The 21478-nt window shown below is 39.9% G+C and overlaps 1 protein-coding gene across 2 annotated transcripts in view; it reads left to right on the top strand.

The window, feature by feature from the left end:
• The window catches only part of SMAD2 (SMAD family member 2), a 38042-nt gene extending 16767 nt beyond the window's left edge, over positions 1–21275 (top strand). The window contains exons 3-11 of one of the 2 annotated variants that reach the window (XM_072416721.1): positions 9444–9533; positions 11575–11768; positions 12971–13105; positions 15062–15136; positions 16625–16678; positions 17244–17456; positions 17903–18040; positions 18529–18673; positions 19567–21275. In XM_072416721.1, the coding sequence (XP_072272822.1) occupies positions 9444–9533; positions 11575–11768; positions 12971–13105; positions 15062–15136; positions 16625–16678; positions 17244–17456; positions 17903–18040; positions 18529–18673; positions 19567–19690 (1168 nt within the window). In that variant the 3' untranslated portion in view covers positions 19691–21275. The remainder of the gene's footprint in view (positions 1–9443; positions 9534–11574; positions 11769–12970; positions 13106–15061; positions 15137–16624; positions 16679–17243; positions 17457–17902; positions 18041–18528; positions 18674–19566) is intronic. The other variant, XM_072416722.1, reaches the window with a different exon arrangement.
• Positions 21276–21478: the final 203 nt, after the last annotated feature.

Here is a 21478-nt window from a genome sequence, read left to right as displayed (position 1 = left end):
AACAGTCATAGTGCAACCTACAAAAGCAAATATTATATTTATATAGCGGGGTTTTAATTTTAATAAGCATTTCCTTTTGCTGAAATGGTCAACATTGGCCACCAGCAGTAAAATCTGCTCACCTGCTGTATTTTTAGGAGAGTTCTTTCCCACTTAGATTTTGAGTAGTGAGACCTAATATTCATATAGAAAAGATTCATATAGAAAACTAAAAAAACCCAACAAAAGTTTTGATCCATCGAGTTAACCATTTCGGTAAATGGAAAGGTTTTGTGTGGCAGCCAGTAAAAAACGATCTGCGTCTGATCTTAGAGAAGTGGCAGTAACATAATGTAAGTTAACTTTATCTTTAAGGCTACGTACACACGTCAGATGATTCTCGACTGATATTGCATGAGATTCTGGCGTGTGTACAGCGGCCGTCCAACGTCATTCATGGATCCTTCCTTGTGGACAACCATAATGCAAGTGAAGGGGAGAGAACACAGCGGGGTGCTGCTCACTCACTCTCCCCCCCTCTCCTCTCCATAGAACAGAATGGTGCGGTATGTACAGAGCTCATTCAGGCTTGTTTGAAAGGATCTTAAAAAAAGATCCTTTCCAATGACAAGAAGTCTAACGTGTATGTAGCCTAAAGCTTATTTCAATCTTCAGAAAAACCTGACCCAGTTTGGCTTGAGGCTGCAAAAAAAAAAAAGTCTTGGTTACATTTCTGACTGTAAAGTTCTTAAAAACTGAGACGCTTTGTAGTCCATACCCTTCTTTCCCATGCAGCGAGTTGAATAAATAACAGTGGCAGTCATGCAGCACGGTGGCTCAGGGGTTAGCACTCCTGCCTTTGCAGCGCTAGGTCCCAGGTTCGATCCCCAGCCAGGACATTATCTGCATGGAGTTTGCAGGTTTCCCCGTGTCTGCGTGGGTTTCCGGGTGCTCCGGTTTCCTCCCACATCCCAAAAACATGCAGTGAGGTTACTTGGCTTCTCCCTAACAATTGACCTTAGACTACATTACTCACATATGACTATGGTAGGGACATTAGATTGTGAGCTCCTTTGAGGGACAGTTAGTGACACGACTATGGACTTTGTACAGCGCTGCGTAATATGATGGCACTATATAAATACTGTGTAATAATAATAATAATAATAATAAAGTCCAACACCTAATATAAGGTTCAGAGATTGAGCTCTCCAATCAGCAGGAAATGTGGTCTTTGTGTGTTGGACTGTTTCAGAGAGGCCACTGCATACACACACATATCTTGGGGACTTTTTTTTAATATTTATGAATCTGTAAAAGCAACTGAAAGCAATCCCCTGATAACATTTATTTCTCAAAATACTGAGGCTTAAACGTAGTAAAAAGTTTTGAATGTGGCAGGGCATTATTGCAGAAAGGGACAGACAATATTCTTTCAGCAATAATCATTTTCACTTGTCGGCTTGCTCTAGCGACTGTCGTGGCATTCGCAGCTCAGCGTTGGTTGCCAGGATACCCAGTAATTCCCGCTTCCCGTGCACTTGCCATGATAGAATGATTGCATCTGGAAAAAGATGGGTGAGGATGGCAGCGCCCTGTGATGGGACGGGTGAGTATAGCAGGCCTAGTTCCATTTTAAATGTTGCCAGACCCCTTTTCCATTCACCCCCAGTGCAATACATTTGTTAGCACCCAGTAGGTTTAATCGTGGTCAAATGGTGTTCAGAACCGTAGGTATGTGCGGACACCTTGCGGTGCTTGCTTTTTTAAAATTTGCATGAGTTTTTCTTTGTTTTCTGAATGACAGGTTATCCTTTTAGGAGTTTTACCTGTATATGAATTTTTTTACTGGCCACACTGGATTACCTCTTGTACTATATTCCTTTATTTGGATGTAGTGCATGGGCCTACATGATTGTATATGACACAAATGTACATTCATTCAGGCCCTTGCGCTACCTTGTTGATGGTAAATCTAAAGGAGGTTATAGAATTAAATTGTAATGTATCACTTGGCAACAGTGTGATCAGATATTCATATTCTTAGCATGAATTGCTTTTTATGGCTATAATTTAGTTTAGACAACGCTGCTTAAAAAGCTTTTATAACCAAAGCCTCCTCTGTATGGGGCTTCAGTAAGCCGAACTGACAAGTAAAACAAGCCAATCTATTTTACAAGGGGTCATTTTAGGTAAAATTGTACTAGGTGTTATTTCCTTGGTCAACACTTCAGTCCGATGGTTTTTTTTTTTTGTTTTTCTGTTTTTTTTTACTCTGCAGTAGTTGAGCTAGCCGGTAATGGATGTTAAAATTACTTCTCAATTTACATTCTAGAACCCCTTTAATGCAGTACGGCGCCTTTGCGTCATTTTGGGTTTGTTTAGCGATTTGGCATGGTGATTACTACTGTATAATCGTGTCACTACTTTTGTTTAGTTCTTATAGGTACTAAAGGGTCTTTCCAGAATAGCTGTTAGATTCCAGGTGGTTATAGGTTATAAAGTACAGCTAATTGACAGCTTTTTTTTTTCCTTAGTACTATGTAGGACTTTTTTTTTTTTTTAATCAGATAGCTGTATTCTGACTTTTATTAAATAGTTCTAGCTCACTTTTTTTTTAATTATTATTGTGCATGTGGTAAGTTTAATTGTATTTGTGCAGAGTTTAATGTAAACTTTCCTATGGTCATTTAAGAACTTTATGATTCATAGTCACTTTAAGAAACCATCCTGTGGCCATAAGCCTTCCTGTATAACATTCGTCCAATGTTGTCTTATTACCTTTTCTTCTTTAATTACCCTCATCCAATTCTAGACCTAAGGCTGTTTGACGTTAGATATTGTTGTTAGAAAGGATCTTTCACAATTCCTTCTAATGACAATAGACTGAAAGATGCATGTACAAGCGCTCTATGGATAAAACAGAACGCTTTATGGATAGGAGAGAATGAGCCAGTGGCACCCCGCTGCGCTCTCTCTCCCCTTTACTTGTATTGCAGTCATTAGTCGTTCATGGATTCGCCAGGACAGATCCATAAACAACGTCGGATGGGTGCTGTACACGTCACATTGTCGTCTGATATCAGCCCTGAAGCGATAGTCCGACAACAATCATCTGACGTGTGAACATAGCCTTACTTCTCGAACAAGTGGGTTTAGTGTTTGTCCCTATCTATGCAAAGACAACCTCCAGCTGCTTCCCTTTCATTCTGTGCTCACAGCACCCCTGTTCATTCCTATAACAGTACTGCTGTCTATTAGGACTGAATGGGACTGTAGTATATAAAATAAAGAATTGCTAGACGGAGGTTTTCTTGGGAAAGAACAGCTACACACATTGCTGTAAAGGTTAAAGGCAGCTTGCTTTGTAATAAACAAATTTCGAGATCATATTGTCCACAAGCTTTGTACACCATCAGCAGATCACTATGACTGTCAGACTCCCTGGGTAATTGTGGTATGTGTGGTAGGGGCTGGAAAAACTCCTGACTCCAACACGGAGTGACTTAATTGGCATTTTGCAGCTTCTCAAAATCTAGAGCACCGAGGATTGGACCTGTCAATTACCATTACAATAATAGATTTGCTTTAAAGTAACCCTACCCCTGAGAGATGATGGAAGCTGCCATTGCTGGACTCTTGACAAAATTACCCTGATGTAAAGCTGATGTTTTGTTGTCGGTATCAAACCTGATACAAGCATTTAGGGGACTGCCAAACACCTGAGCTATGTCCTCATTCTAAAATAGCAATTCAGAAAGAATTAAAGGCAGACGATCAGATCACCAACCAGGCAAGCAATGTCAGTTTACATAATCTCTCAATGATAAACATTCTGAATAATATCAGGCAATGTATATTCACTTTCTCCATGCTTACAAACGTTGCTGTCACTGTAATGCCATACAATGTGTATTTGGAGATTAATAAGGTATAGTACAAAACTGTCACTTGGCAAGCAGGCTTTCCAGGTGTCATTTGTAAAATACTTACCCCTCCATTCTGATCAAGGTTGTATTCATTCTGTCAATGTTTATTTATCCCCCCCCTCACCCCATCTTTTTGGCACAGCCCCTTACAGTAAGATTATCCATATACCACATTTTGCTTCCTTGCAGTCTTTGCTCTCCTCCATGATGATGCATTTCTGCATCCAGTGATACAGGGAATATCTTTATTTACAGGTAGCTTTCAAACTTGTTGATATTGCCAGAAATGTCCTTGTCCAGTGTTCTCCCCAGGTCCTTTTAGCTGGGCGCACCACACAGCGCTTTTCATTAACCACACGGCTGTTTCTGGGTGATTACTGAAAAGCTGGGTCACAATACAGAGACCACCACCTGCCTAGAGCTTCTTGCCACCCAGAATACTGTTGTCAATCCCTTGCAGTTCATCTTGTGTATATCCCTTTAGGGGTATGTTATGATATCTTGTTGTGGAATCTGATACTCAATCACTGGAGCAATTACAGGTGATTTTTCGCGCAGTGATGTCTAATGTTTTAATGTATAGTAGCCACTCAAAAACAGGCGGGTGGATACTGAAAAGTGCCGGGTGGTGCACCCGGCTAATAGTCACTGGTGAGAACACTGGTGCAGTACATAGGTAACATGCATCAGTACTCATATTATGGACATGAACCTATTTAATAAACCAAAAAATACCTTTGAAACCAATTATCCTCAACCTCTAAAAATCCACTTTGCAAATTTGTGATTCAGGCAGGTGGTTATTGCAGAAAGGGATAGGCGAGATGTCCCTTCTGTAATAAACTTTCTTATCTGCCTGCTTGCCACCCAGCTGTCAAATTTTGCAGAGCTGCACAGGAAATCCTGGCTTCCTTTTGCGATTGCTGGGAATGAATGAACTCCCGTGCGCCTGTGTGGGATTTAAGTCATCCCGGCATGGCCAATCAGAATGGCCGAAGATGGTCTTTAGGAGAAAAGAAAGGAGGTACCGGCGCCCTTCAGTGGAACTGGGATAGGTGAGTATCGCTGGTTTAGTTTGGCTTTAATTCTCAAACATCATATTAGATTGTAAAGTTGGGCGGTCCATTTCTGGCCGCTATAAAGCCTTTGCTGTATGTGACCGTCTGCCAGATCTGCTCTCTATAGAAAATATCTGAGATTTCTGTGCCTCTTTTATGTGCTTTAAAGATGAATTTCTCCACATGTGCTTAATAAATAGGATTCTGTGACTCTTCAGACCTTGTTTGGTTTAACAGCAGTTGAAAAGGTTAAAAAACATCGATCCTTATTTGGGTTTGGATTTGTCCGGCCGTGTTCTAAAGCTTGCATTGCAGCAATGTTATATCAAGAGTCGCAGCTTCTAAAGTGCAACCATAGTTGTACTTTGAAAATTTGCAGTCAGGCAGGATTTGTATTGCAGAACAAACTTACCTGACGGATTGATATCTTCTACATTTTATGCTATTGATAAAAGGCCTTACTTTCACAGTCATTCATTGCAGGTGAATCGATTACTGTATTTAAAACATGCACCAGGAAGATTCACCTTCATTCACCTTCTTCTTTCCAAATATTCCATTTAGGCCATGATCAAATGATCTTTGCTAAGGGTCAACCATTGTGCACTTTGTTCTTTTTAGATATCATGCGTATTTAGGCTTTTGTTTGTCGTTAGCGCTCGAGCGGGATTTTGCAGCAGCATTTACTCCGAAAGTTGTGCATTGTATATAAATACCGCACAGTGAGTTTTCCAAATTTGTTTCTTTTTGTTCTGGTAAAGCGGATTTTTTGTCTTTTTGTTGTATCCGTTAATAATCTTGACTGGAAATAACAGACATATTTGATTTGAGACAATTGTATCCGATGATAATTAAAGCTGCTCTAGCCAGTCAGTTATGTGCCACCACAGATTTAGTGTTTGCCTTGTAGACCGTCGCATGTCCCTGGTTGTGTAATATTGTCTATTGAGCCGGCTTTGTTTGCCCTGAGGCTGCACAAATATTTGAGAAAAATACTGCAGGTCAGACACGGCCAAATAATGAAGAGAATGGCATCAGATTAGAAAGTACTAAAGTTGTTTGAACAGGTAATGTTTTGCATCTCAAGGCTGACCATACACCACAGATCAGTCAGCATGGAACATTCACTGTTTACATTCACATTACCATACAGCTTCAGTTTGGGACCTCAGAATGTTTTCAATCTGGAAAAATCTTTAAAGCGGTATATAGATGTCAAAATCCATGCACACGTCATGTCAGGACTGCAGAGGGGGAAGGTTTTCCTGCAAATGCCCATGTCCCTGCTTGGTAATATTTGGTACCATTTTCACCAGCTGTTTTTTGGTGACGTCATGTAGTAGCATGGTGACCAACAAGACCAGTTAGTGGTGGGTAGGGTGGCATGGGTTTTATTTGCCAGGTGTTGGTCTGTAAATGCAGGGCCACAGTCCTTGAACCTTCATTACCCTTTCATTTTTCATTATACTTGTGTCTGCCATTTTTTTTTCTTTGATAGCATCACAGCTGGGTACTGAGGACTTCATATTACCACTTCATACTGCATAGATCCAATTGAAATGAGTTTAACCATTTCCTAGCATGCAGGGGTCTCATTACTTGTATGTGTATCAGTTAGATAAAAACTGGTACAGCTTAATGTCCTCCACCACCACTCTTTATTCAATAGTCTATTGAAAAGAGGCTCTGACTGAATTTATGATTTAAAGAGGAACTAGTCAGGCAGAGCATTACTGAAAGAGACAGGCGACGTCTCTTCTACAGCAAGCATTCTTACCTGGCTTATTGCTCCAGGAACCAAAAAACAGATTACTGACAAATCCGGCTTCCCGTTCATTTGCTGGGACTGAATAAAAGTCTGCGTGGGAATTACATCATCCCGGTCAAAAAACAAAGAGGAGATGCAAGCAGATGGCGGCTCCATGTTTTGGGACAGGTAAGTATACTGGGGTTTACTTCTGCTTTAACCTATTAGAAATCCTCACTTTAATATTTCATAACACGCTTTAGGATAATACCTGCAATCAAAAACTTTCCCTATCTGTGAATACGACATTTACCGCCCTCAGGTGATCTTTGAATGTATTAAACTTGATAAATTCCTTTTCCTAACCAAGTTCCAGTTCTTTCCAGCTATGTTCTGTTGGATCCATGTCAGGGCTCATAGGGGGTCACTAGAACAGTCCGGTGTGAGCAGTTCACAGTTTTTAGGTTTACTGATGTATATTTTGGATCTTAAAAAAAGGTCAGCGTGTGTTCCATTGTTATGGACATTCTGTTCTAACTTCTTTAGTTTGTTTAAAAACAAAGTAAGGGAATAATAATCCTAGCTCTGGTAGCCATGCAGCAGGAGAGCAGAAATCTAACCATTGCAGGTTCCTATCGTCCATTGACAAGGCAAGTTTTTCACTCTTATCCCTTTTCAGGTGCTTGTGTCGGACTTGTAATGCACCCCTGAACCAAATAACAGACGAGCTGATCCTTGCCCACCCCTAACACAATTTTATATGGCAGTTTGGTTTGAGTAATAGAACAATCATCCGTGCAGCTTTTATGTATGAAATATGAATAGCAAACTATTTACCTGTTGAACACAGAAAACCTGGGCCAAATCCAAGCGTTCATAGTGTGAGAACATTGTGTCTCCTTCATGAAATGCTTGCCTTTGGGGTCTGGAGACTGCATGTGTATAGACAAAATATCTGCCAGTTTTTGTAGAGGTATGTGCAAAACTACATGTACGAGTACAAAGGCTCTATTGTCATAGCAGTGACTTGTATTTATAAGTGGCACTACAAGGATTGCAAACTGGAAAACTTTAACTGTGCAGAGATGTACTTTGTCTTAGCGCTCAGTGTGCTTTCTTTATTTTTTTTATATGTACACAAAGTTGTACAATTCCTGCATCCGCCAGGAAGATTAAACTCTTATTTGCATGCATGTTAGTTATGTCATGCCATGCCATGCCATCTTGGTCATTCAAGACAACAAGGACTGTGCTGATGGTGATGGGAGGATACAGTAAGAGGCATGAGCACATCGTCAGAGAGTCACCCTGCCGGACCGGGCTGTGCTTTGTGGTAGACTTGTGTAGATTGTAGAATTTGATGGTTAAAAAAAGCAATTCCAGATATCCAGGCACCCCTACAGCTACCAGGAACGAATGAATTCCCATGTGCATGAACAAGATTGATCTCATTCTCACCTGGCTAACCAAGATGGCAGAAGATCCAGAAGAGAACCGGGTGAGGATGTGAGTGCCCACGGATGTAGGAATCGCAGGTAAGTTATTTTTTTTAAAAATGCAATTCGGCAGGTACGTTTTTTATTGTAGACCGGACATCGCATGTCCTTTCTACAAAAAAAGAACTGGATGTTTGCATATTTCTTTAAAGGAATCTTTAATTCAGTTTCAGTGACTTTAAGGTGCTCCATTTACTTGCAAGAGTTTGGCCCATTTGTACTGTATAGTGTTCTGCTGTACAACATGGTAATCCCTAGTTTCATGGTGCAGTCAGATACTTGCACGCTGCTTAGGCAACACGGTTTCTGATGACAGTCCGACTGAACTGCTTATTTTTTAGGGTTTCATCTTTGTTTTGGGGTGGGGTGAAAGTGCTAATTTCCTTCTGGACAACCACTGTCTTTACAATTGCATTACCAAAATGGAAGCCTCTTTAAAGTTCAGCACCCATTCACACCAGTGCACTGCGATAATGCATGTTACTTGCGTTGGTAAACTGCCACATCATTCATTGCAAATGGCACCACAACGCGACTTTTCATTACGCTGGAGTATCCGGATGTTGTGTATAAATAATTGAGCCACCTTAACCCAGCGCACATGAAAAGAACACACTGACCAATGTATTACATCATATTCTGAATTTGGGGAAAAAAAGAAAACCTAAATGCCCGGTTTATGTGCTTGTAAAGTATTTTAAACCTACATTGGTAGAGCAATACATCTGAACTTTTTGTTTCTCAACTCTGCAGATTGTGTACAGCTTTGTGCATTGGATTTCTTGTATGTTGTTAATAGGTTATTAGTGATTTGTGTTGGGGTCACGGACCCCTCATATGAGATTCCTAAACCCTTTATTACTGTGTATTGTGTGAGCGCAGCGCCACCTGCAGCCCTCTGCCTAGGGTGCCTGTACCTTAGATTTGTGACTTGTCGTGTGTCCATCATGTTCCGTTCTCATTCAGAGAAAGTGATGTCCAGCCACGATGTGATTCCGTGCCACTGTGTTCTGCTTTATTCTCAACATTTTGTCATAGCTTGCAGTCACCTTAATTTCCATTTAACCCCCCTTCCTTTACACTAACGATGCCATTCTTTGTATCTTTATATGTGAAGGAAGTGCTCTGTACATTTCTCCATGTTTTGACCTCATGGTATATCAAGTAACCATGCTTCCATGTTCACATCAACTTTTTTTTTTATTTTTATTTTTTTTTTTCAATTTATGCACAGCACTTGCTCTGAAATTTGGGGACTGAGTACACCAAATACCATAGATCAGTGGGATACCACAGCCCTTTACAGCTTCTCTGAACAAACCAGGTGAATATTCTGCAAATCTACTGCATAGAGCGCGGGACGGGAGGGAGCGAGGGGTTAGCGATTAGAGCTCGGGGGCCGGGTTATGTAGTTACTTTGTGTACAGCAGGGTGCTTATTCAGAAACAATTCGACCTGTGTCAAAAAAAATTATACATTATGATTTTTTTATTTTCTTTGTGTTTTTTACTTTTTGTTTTTTTGCTAGCTGATGTTTTGACCAATGAAATATTTTAAAAGGAACCTGTCTCCTGTACATAGTTGGGGCAGCCAATCTGGCCTCATCCATTATAGATGGATTAAAAAACCTCCTGATCATGGCGGAGGTACGCTGCAATCTAGCGCTCATTGCCTCCACTTTGTGCAGGCTACAAGGAAACTTTTTCCTTCAGTTTTTGTCTCTTAGTATCAACAGACCCCAAAGTAGATTGTAGCTTCTGACTCAATCCATCTTTCCACGATTCTTTTATTGAGGACAAAAACCTACACTCCAAATTTTCACTCCTCCAGCAATTTCAGAAGTTTATTTTTTTTTGTTTTGTTCATTTCATACCCATTTACATCTGCATTTGTGTATGTGCATATGCAGCCGGTCCTTGTGTTTTGTAGTGTTTTGGAAGGAGGGATTTTTTGTTTTAAGCCAGATATAAAACACATTTCAGCTTCGAGGTGGCTTTTAGAATTCATTCTTTGCCGTGCTTTTTCTTCCAAATGCCTTTTTATTTTTCTCTGGCTGATCGTGTTGTGCGCTTCCAAGCTATATTGCGGGTTTGAAGTTGTGGTGAGCGTAGGCAGAAGGCCAGGGTAGATCAGATTAAGTGGGTACACTGGGTATGGTTCCGCTGTGCAGTACAGTTGCGGCTTTCGTAGAATAACGCCAATGTTTCGCTTTACAGCTTTGCTTTTGTTTTCGTCCAGTGCTGCTGCTGCTGCGATCTTTTTGTGTTTTGCATGACAATCTAGCAACTGTTTGCAGCCTTTCTGTTTGCTTACTATGAACTCGGCTTCTACTGTACATAAAAAGTGATCTCTGACTTTTATTTTACTTTCCCTTTTGGCCTACTATGATGAATGTTGTGTGAACTGCATGATGAGGTTAAAGAGGCTCTCCACCAAAATGTTTATTGTGAAAACAGTGCAAATCATTGGCTTATTAAAAGAGGGTGTTCTTCATTTGTTTTGATGATGGCATTTCTGGATTGGTCTACAGGTACCAGCCATTAAGATGCACTTTGATGGCATTGCTTCCGACTGACATAACAGGAGGCAAACAATGTCCACAACCTGGTGCATTGCTTTATTCAGCACTAGTACAGTGATGCTGGGATAGTATAGCCTGGGTTTACTTTGGCACCACCTATGCAGCATAAATGAAGGTAGTCTCCCTCCCAGAAATAATAAATTTTGGCAGCCCCTGTATTGTCACCCAATTTTATCGTAACCACTCAAAAATTGTGGTTACTGAAAAATACTGGGCAGTACGCCCAGCTAAAAAGGGCTGGGGAGAATACTAGAAAGGTTTACATATTGCCCCTGTGTTGAGGGTATCAGTGGCTACCAATACAAAACATTTCAAACCTTTTTGTATTCCTATTTGCAATGTGCACTCATTGCTTCCTGTTTTTTTTTTTTTTTGCACTCAGTTTGTGGTCATAATATAGAAACCCAAGCCTATAAAAAAATAAGGCATAGCTGCATTATCACAAGGGATGAAATACTGCCAGAAAAGTTTTTTGAAAATATTACAAATTGTGTGTGGTCAGCATTAGACAGCAAGATCCCACCTGGGTTACAGTCCATTCATCCTGACAACAAAGCATAGCAATCCATTTTAAGGTGCCTTTAATGAAATGAACATTTGTGCGGGGATCCTCTTCAACCACAATCTGTGCAGCTGTGTGAGTGATATGGCAAGAGTGGCCTTTTCTATATTTTCTATGTTCCTTCTTCCTTTGCTTCAGTGTTTGCTGTTATTATTCTTTGGCATGGGACCAATCTTTTTATTTTGATTTTTTTTTTTAATTATCTGCCCTTCTGCTGTCCAGGTCTCTTGATGGCCGCTTGCAAGTGTCCCATCGTAAAGGCTTACCGCATGTCATTTACTGCCGCCTTTGGCGCTGGCCAGATCTTCACAGTCACCACGAGCTGAAAGCGATTGAAAATTGTGAATACGCCTTTAATCTTAAGAAAGATGAAGTGTGCGTCAACCCTTATCACTATCAGAGGGTGGAAACTCCCGGTAAGTAGATTGTAATCAAAATTGTTATGACCGGGCTTGTGTAGCCCCATCGTATCCTGCTGTGCATAGTGAATCATGCAAACCCTGGTGAGTAATATAGGTGGTACACATGTATGAAATATGACAAATATGTGGAAATAACTAAATATTCTACAGTCTGGAGCACACACATCACAGTATGGGCATTTCTGCTTCTTTACTAGTCCAGGCCATCATTTTCCATTTTTCAGCTGTTCCTTGACAACAATCGAGTGAATTTGATAGTTTTGTTGCATCATTTTCAAATTAAAGATCAATTACTGGGTCCTCTTCATCTTTTAGCCCCCTACTTCAGCGTTACTCCCAGAATTCTCCCCTTTAAGCTGGGTGAGAAGAAGATGGGTTGCCAAAATGGGCGAGGCAACACAGGACAAATTTAGTGTTCCCAGCTGTTGTTGCCAAAGGAATCCCGTAATTTCTGTAATCTTTCTGTCTTTCTACTACCTCCCCATATTTTGTTCCACCTTTCTAATGTCAACCCTCTTAGTATGTCCTATTTGTGCATTGTCTTTGTATGGCTGCTGTATTGTGACCCAAGTTTTCAGTAAGCGCCCAAAAACAGCCAGGTGGTTACTAAAAAGTGCTGGGTGGTGCAGCAGGCTCAAAGGGGCTGCACACTGTACACGTTTAACACTTTTTGATCTGATCCATAATTGACTTAATGATCACACGCTGTGAAGCAGCAAAATTTTCCCAAACCATAACATTTCCCACCAATCTTCATATTTGGGATGTTCTGAAATGTTTTTAAGTTTGCACAATATATAATCACTGAGGCCTAACAACTTTGTCGATGATTAGCCTTGTGTTCAATGCGAAGCTGATGTCATGCTTTAAAGTTCTTTTTAGAAATTTAAATTGGTGATGTATAACTAAGATTGCAGTTGCACCTACTCTGGGAAAACCTAACTCTTATTTCATAGTGGTAAATGTAGGGGTGTACCTTACCCCTGCATTTATATGTTGGAAAGCACCCACTTTAATAGTTGACTTTATTTTTTGCTATGAAAATTTGCCAGTTTGCCCAGTCTTTTCCAACACTCAGGACCACAGAAAACCTCCACATCCCTGTGTAATGGAGAAGAGAAGTGGAGAACATTTTTTATTGCGCCTATCTGGAAATGCTGTTTTGTTGTAAATTAAAAAACTCTTTTCTTTTGCAGTCTTACCACCTGTATTAGTGCCGCGGCACACGGAGATCTTAACGGAACTTCCGCCTCTCGATGACTACACACATTCCATTCCGGAAAACACTAATTTCCCAGCAGGCATCGAGCCTCAAAGTAACTATATACCAGGTGAGGACAAGGGAGCAGATTGCTCTAACAAGGTGCTGCATATTTTTTGGTTTACCTTTTGGCCACATAATCTGTGCAGGTTTGTGGAATGTTTTTGGCAAAGCTCTCCTTATACAAAGGCGATTAAAGTGCAAACCTGGGCAGAAATTACATAATGCAACATTAGCATAGCCACAACTTGCCAATAAAACGGATGATTTTTAAATTTTACAAGGGAAAGCTACAAACCATGCAACACTACTGGGGTGCCGAATTTTATTCCTATTCTTCATTTCCAAAAAACTTTGCAGAAGTGTTATCTGGTTAATCCCTAATTGGGTGTCTCTTTGCACCAACATGCATTCGGTGCAACTAGTTGCCTTCTTTAACCCTTCATAGCCTCCGCTGTGCATTTCTACCCTAGCTAGCTAAGCCTAAGCATAAACTCCTATCCTCCAATGTGTTCCATGTGCCATTTTTTTCCCCAGAGAGCTTGCATTACCTGCCCAAATCTACAAATATGTCTAAGAAGATATTTGTAAAATCTAGCTGTTGCACTTGAATATGAATATGATTTTTTTCTCACTCTTTGCAGTCTATTTGTGGGGTTGTCATAGTCCCCTAACTTGCTTTGTCACATTGGACTAGAATATGACATGCCAACACAGTGATTGTGGCACCTAAACTTTTATAAACTTACTGGTTTGAAGAATAGCCTCACCTATGCAGCGGCTTATATTTTTGCTCATTGTCCACTTCTTTCTTAGATTAGTGGAATATCTGGCACTCAGGTGCATTGATTATAAAGTGCTAGGCACATGAAGGAAGAAAGGGCCAAATGATGCCAGTTGTCCTCCAGCCCTGAAGTGAGGCAAGCTATGTCTCCCTTTCTGTAGATTCTATTGCAGTGTGAAAAACTGACTATCATAGTAAGCATGTTCAGTATAGAAGAAGAGCCCATACAACAACTGTAGGAGGCTGGAGGGCAAACTTTACTGTCGGTTATAGCATTATTTTAGAAAGGAAAAGTCAAACTAAAAATCACACTTTCCTCGATCCGGTCCCATGGCATCCTGGAATTTTTTTGCCCCCAGCGCAGATGAATTGCCCGGCGCCCCCATCTTCTATCTTGTTTTCCAGTCTTTCTACGTCAACCAAGATCAGGTGACGTAGCCTGCATGTAAAGGGGGGAAAACAAAGAGCCAAATTCACTGCGCATGCGTGAGATTGACATCTTTTTCCCCTTAGTGGGAAAAAATGCCCCTTCTACACATGCCTGAGGTGCAGCCAAGAGCTTTTCTTGCGCAATGTGTTTACTTACATATATATCAATTGTCTACCCTTTATGTAAAGTAAAAATGTTGAGTTTAAGTCCTTTAATGAGAAGCCTGCAGCATGGCACTGAGCTGACAAGAATCATTTTCTAGGAAATACACATACAGCTGTCCTGATAGGTAACATTGCTCTCTTTTAACAACCTGGATGTGGCACTACCAATCCTCATTTCTCAGTGTTACGTCCTGCATATGATATGGTGTCCATGATCTGTAGAGCTTACCCAACATTTACATTTTTAGAGCTATCATTTAATGCAAATTACATTGACAAGAACAGGGGTGCTCAGACTTTTTTGGCTTGCAAGCTACTTTTAAAATGACCAAGTCAAAATGATCTACCAACAATAAAAGTTGGATAACTTTTACTAGTTGGATAACTAATAACTCCTGTGCACAGTGAAGTTTATTTTGAAAAGCTAGGCTCCGTGATCTACTTGCATTGCATTGCCTTTGCGATCCACCTGTTGGGCGGGCACCCCTGGACAAGAACCTATCGCAAATTTTGTGTTGGAATGCAAATAAATATTGCCTCTGTAATGGCATTTCCTATATTTCTAGACTGGCTGTCCTTTTTTCAGCTCATTTCTGTTAATAAATGCTTGCTTGTATATTGTGCATTGACAAAGAAATCTTTTTGTAGAAACTCCACCTCCCGGGTACATTAGTGAAGATGGAGAGACTAGCGATCAGCAACTTAACCAAAGCATGGACACAGGTACAGAATGATAATTTATTTTTTTTTCCATATATCGCCTACCTTGTTTTTGTCTTCCAGCAGAGAAATCGTGTCCCTTTCTTTATGGAAAAATATCTGCAAAGTGTCTAGCTGAGAAAATGTTCTCTATCCGAGTCTCCCCTTTCTTCTAGCTGTTCTGTGTGTGCCTGATACTCAAAAGCGATCACTTTTCCTGACAGGACCAGGATTGCAAATCTCTTTTACAGACAGAATCTTATGTAGGAGTGGCAACCATAAAATTTGTTTTTTTTATGGGGTTTGCTTGGGCTGAGGGCCTTTATTCACCCAAAAGCTCAACAAAACCCGCTATATTCACCTGTCCCTGTTCCGTCTGAGGTCACCTCCATGTTCCTCTTGCTCTTACTCCATGCTATCTTCATGTGAAAAACTAAGTACAAATACTGTGATAAATAAAGCATAATTACGGGCATTTGCTCTGCCTACCATCACACTCAAAGCTCCAAGCAGGTTTTGTATTAGAATAGATTGATTATGGTTTGATAATTAGAATAATAATAAAAAAAACCTGATTTCCTGTGCTTTTGCAGTCTTCTATCACATGAAGTTCCTTTTCTTCTTTTGATGGAGATTGGGCATTTCTCCAGTTCTGAGCTCTACTTATGTAATAAAGTGTAAAATGTGCTCACTCCTAGACAAGGGTGTGCCAACAAGCTTTGCCCAAAAATGCAGAATGACTTCTCATAGGAAGATTTTCTAATTTAACATGAGTTCCTGCTAATTAAGGTCATGCATACATTTGTTATTGGTTTATTGCTTTCTGGTATGGAAGGTATCTTACTTTACCTTAGCACCCCTATATTTATGTGGAAACTACAATACTGGCAATGCTAAAATAATACAGACTTGGAGCAACATGGAAAAACTATGTTATCGGCTTATATCTTTCCTGCTTTCCCACTTATCTACGTGCAAATTACATAAAAAAAAATCTGTTTTAATACATACCTTATTTTAGAATCAGAGATGTTATTATGAACTTCTCTCTGCAGTGCAGATCCATGGATGGTGAGAGGATCTGGCTGGGTGCTTAAATGAAATACATATCTCGATTTAATTTATTAGCATGAAGAGCCCACATCTCTGGTGCATACAGTGACCTCTGCAATTATAAAAATACCTGGATATCAGTTTGGGACAGTGGGTGTCATTTATATGCAGTAACATGTAACACCCACATGTGTCTTCATGGTTGAGAAGTGAAATAAAATTCAATGAAAGTGGTGGACCAGGGTCATTCAAGGTATGAAGGAAAAGTATAGATGATGCTGGACTTCCTGCAGCCAGAAAAGTGAAATGATTTCTGGCTCACATGTTGTAACTTCAAACATTGTGATGTGCAGTGAAATAATTTGTAACTAATTTCAGCACAGAAAAGGAGTCTGTACAAGTGTTTAGAGCTGAAGGGAAAGATGAGATTCAGCTTTAATATTTGTGTTGTCTTTACAGGGTCACCAGCAGAACTTTCTCCTAGTACTCTTTCTCCAGTCAATCACAGCCTGGGTAAGTTTCCTATACCTATTCCTGCATTATGTGAAATCACATGCGCTTTATATTCTAGCCCTGGTGAATTCACATTGCATTGGTCCGTAGATATTGTAAAAAATAAAAATGCCACTTATGAGAACAAATTTTTTTCTCAGTGATTCTGCTTTGATTGGAAATATTCAACAAATGTTTCCTGTAGCTGAAAAAAAAAACCTGAGGTTCCACTTATGTTCCGTTTTACCATAAAACAGTCACCACTGCGAGGTTACCCTTGGCGTGTATTCTGGTGCAGTCATATGTAGTTAAAGTTGGACTTCAGACAGAAAATTCAAGTGCTGAGTGGCAGGCTTTATGACCTAAACACTCTTACTTGCCTGTCAGCACATTTTTGTCTGTCTCTGCTGCATGGGAAAAAGATACTCTACATGCTTTGCTGTGCAGTTTCACATTATGACAAAAGCTCACCCACATTCACAGACATAATTTTAACACTTTAAAATTCATCTCTTCTTTAATGATATTAAAGTTTCTTTTTTTTTTTTTTTTTTTTTAACGGCTTTTCATGTTGTCCTCCTCACAGATTTGCAGCCTGTTACTTATTCTGAGCCGGCCTTCTGGTGTTCCATAGCTTACTACGAGTTGAACCAGCGAGTGGGTGAAACTTTTCATGCATCACAGCCTTCACTCACTGTTGATGGCTTCACGGATCCATCGAATTCTGAGAGATTCTGTTTGGGTTTACTCTCCAATGTCAACCGAAATGCCACAGTTGAAATGACTAGGCGCCATATAGGTATTGTTATCGGTTCATCTCTTTACAGCACAGGACCCAAACCTGACTTTTCTAATAAAGCTGTGTCACATAAACCATTATGCTTGTGCACGGCATTGTTATCATCTAGGCAGACAGAATGGAAATGTTACACAACAAATTTAATTGGTCAACGTTTTTGTGTAGAATAGGCCCTTTGTATGAAGGGACCCTGTCACATAAATTAACCTTTATTTATTAATGGGAAGTCTTTATCCTTATTATTTTCACACTTGCAGTAGTAGTATATGATGAGTAGTATATGATGCATTTGTCAGTCTTTTTATCTATGTAAATCTATGTAAAAGTTCTATATTCATGTTATTGTATAGCTAGCACTAATTGGAATTTTTTGTAATGACATTTCACATAAAAAAAAAATTCTGTTTTTGGTCTTTGGTATTTACTTTTGTGTTTTGTTGATGCAGGAAGGGGAGTTCGGTTGTATTACATTGGGGGAGAAGTGTTTGCGGAGTGCCTCAGCGATAGTGCTATTTTTGTGCAGAGTCCAAACTGTAATCAGCGGTATGGATGGCATCCAGCAACTGTGTGTAAGATTCCACCAGGTAAGCATTCTGTTCAGAGAGAGACTCTTTAATTTTTTTTTTTTTTTTTCAGGTATCCTGTGATGGTTTATTAAAAGTTCTCTCCTTAAGAAATAGCATCTGGCAGTTTATACAATTGAAGGGTCTCAATCTCAGCAGACCCAGTCCCATGTTACAGGACCAATCATAATGGTTCCTAATCCTGTTGGCTATGATCACAAGCATGTGTGGCAGTCCGTGTTCTTGTAGCATGTAGAGAAGGATGTTTTATTGCACATGAGCCGGAGTGTGCCCTCTCCCTCCTCCTGTGTCACTGTCTGTAATTTGTATTCCTTATTTAATGTACAATGCTTCGTAATATGTTGGTGCTATAGAAATACTGTTTATTAATAATTATGCCATTGACATTTTTTCTTTATTTTAATGTCACTTTAGTCGTGTATTTTTATTCATTATTTAAACATTATATCTTTTTTTTCTCTGAATATTTTATTTTTATTTATTGGCAGGCTGTAATCTGAAGATCTTCAATAACCAAGAGTTTGCTGCTCTCCTTGCTCAGTCAGTGAACCAGGGATTCGAAGCAGTTTATCAGTTAACAAGAATGTGCACCATCAGAATGAGCTTTGTGAAAGGCTGGGGTGCCGAATACAGGTACTTATTGCTCTGCTGCCTTCATATTACTCATCTCTTAAATTATCATTCCCCCTTCTTTGTGTGACTTTATAGATTTGCTACATGGTAAGGTAAACTAAAAAATTCAATAGTGCCGCAATGTAGATTGTGATAAAAGCAAAAAAAAACCCTTACAGAAAAGTAAATGTTACACCTAACCTGGTGGCATTGTCAGACTACAGGAAAAAAAAAATGAAAGCCAAATGGCTAATTGCAAATGTTCGATAAGGCAGGTCATTATTGCACAGGTGATCGCCCTTCAGTAATAATCTATCTTATCTGCCTGACCGCTCTGGCGACAAAGCTGAGCTGTACATGTGCAGCATCAGCTTTGGTTGCAAGGGAAACCACACAATAATGGCTTCTGTTGCGACCAATCAAATGTCAAAAGAAAAATGGCAGCACCTTGTGATGGAATGTAGATAGGTGAGTCGATCCGGCCACTGCCCATATCCTCTTTAAGGTCAACTGACTTGTCTGCAAATATCTCACCTCCCTGCTGTTGGAGTCCTCATTGGTTAAGCTTTTGTTGATGAACCTACGCTCCCATCCCCACCGTCCCCTTTTCTCTGAATGACTGTGTTCAGTCCTGGCAGTTGATCTCTCACATTAGAACCTTATCAAATGAAAGTCATATGTTCCCTTTATAAACAAAAGCTCAACTAATGCAGCATTTAAGTTGTGATAGAGAAGAAAAATGGCAAGTGAGTATAGATCAGCAATTATTACCCACTTTAACAGGTACGATTGGTACCACATACTATTTGTGAATGATTGGTTCCACTGCTCTGGTAATATTAGACTTCCCTCAGCACTTACCTCTCGAATGTTTTGTACTCCCCTCATCTGAGCTTCTCTTACCTGTCTTTCAGGCGGCAGACAGTGACAAGCACTCCCTGTTGGATTGAGCTTCACCTGAACGGACCTTTACAATGGCTGGACAAAGTCTTGACTCAAATGGGCTCTCCTTCAGTCCGCTGCTCAAGCATGTCCTAATGGGGCTTCTCTTTTATTTCTTTTTTTTTTTATTTTTCGTTTTTTTTTAAACCCCTCGTACGACCTGTGGGTTCAATACAAAGTCCTGGCAACAGACTTAATTCAGCTCGTCTGTCCATAGTATTTGTGTGTGGTCCCCATGAACTGTTTACAAATCATAAAAAAGTAAAAAAAAAATTACTGAAAAACAGCACTTGAGGTCCCATCAGCTTAAAGCACCTTGTTGGATAATGTTTTCTGATACCATAGAGGAAAGTGCAGTGTGAAGTCACTCCTTACTTTGGGAAGGGAAGTTTTAAAGGACATTTATTGTAATATGGGCATATATCTGAGTGTCCAAATGGTTTAACAATAACATGAGCGGTCCTCTTATGTGTCATGTATAGTTACTATGTTTTGCATTTTTAGCTCCCGTATAGGGTGTGTCAGCTTCTTTTATTTTAGACCCTCTCTTCCCAAAACCTTTTTTTTTTGCCATTATTATTACTCTTAGCATATTTGTATTTTTTTGCCTATTTTATAAATTGACCTAATAACAATGCATGCTTGCTCACCTTCCCGTACTTTTTTTTTTTTTTTTTCCTCCTAGCAGCCATAGACCTAGCCATGCCATATTCCTCCTCGTTGGCCATCTCTAGGTGACTACGTTTTTAAAGATTTTTTTTTGGTTTTTATATCTAAATATATATTACAGAATTATGCACTTGCAAGATTACATCTTCTGGGACAGTAGCTAATTAAAGTTCTGTTCAAGATGATAAAAATCATTTGAGATTCTTGAACAATAAAGAATTTGAAGGATTTTTTTTTTATTAAGTGCATGTTATTGTGGACCCTTGGACACTACATTTTGCACCCTATAAAAGTATCTTTCCAGATGTCTGCATTTAGGGATGGGTGGGGGTCAAAAGTTGTGTAGACAAGGGTACTCTGACTTAAAAATGTACATCTTACTAACAAACTCGTTCTGTAGTTGTCTGTCCTTTTTATAAACGTGAGAGTGGCAGGATTTCCTTTCATCTCTCTTCCTATCTTCCTCTCTTTCACCCTCCACCCTGGGCTGCATTGATTACATTAGTAATGTACTTTGTAAGTACAGCTAGTGACCTTTGTTGGCTTTCAGAAGAAATTTTGTGCCCAGTGTTTGGTTGAATAATCACTAGGCTAAGTTGCGGAAAGTGATTACGCGTCTGTATAGCGTATCGTTACCCCCCCCTTGCTCCGGCTGCCGGCCATGTTTGAGGAGTTTCTTCTACGGGGACAGGCGAAATATTCACTCATTAGGTTGCCCCCACCCAATATGATATAAATGGGCTCCTAAAAACGTGCCCTGCTGTGGGTTATTGAAGATCTGGAGTTGAGGATGCTCGCTGTAGTGCGTAGATGCAATCCGGAGACTGTTCCATGGTAAACAGAAAGCCAAACCATAAAAAGAAAGAAACGTAATTGGCAAAGCATTTAACATTTGTGAACTAGTTTTACCAGTAGATTGGTGTATTGGTAGAACTTGTGAACTTGACATAAGCTTTGTGCGTGTTGCATTTGCCGAATATGTGAATACACTAATAAAAAGGTTTAATTCTCACTTGGTGCTGCTGTGATTTTCTGGGTATTATTTAAGCTTCCCATTGTGGATTTTGTATGTGTTGCTTTTACTATTGAAGCGAAACGACATTAACCAGTTGCATATTTTGAGTTACTTCAACAAAATGCACAGGGCACACTGTAGTAGTATGTCTTTTTCTCCCTCCTCATCCTCCCCCTCAATACTCTTACCACCAATTCCTG

This window comes from Pyxicephalus adspersus, chromosome 6 (assembly GCF_032062135.1).
Source record: "Pyxicephalus adspersus chromosome 6, UCB_Pads_2.0, whole genome shotgun sequence".
NCBI lineage: Eukaryota > Metazoa > Chordata > Amphibia > Anura > Pyxicephalidae > Pyxicephalus > Pyxicephalus adspersus.
This window is presented reverse-complemented; position numbering and strand designations above follow the sequence as displayed.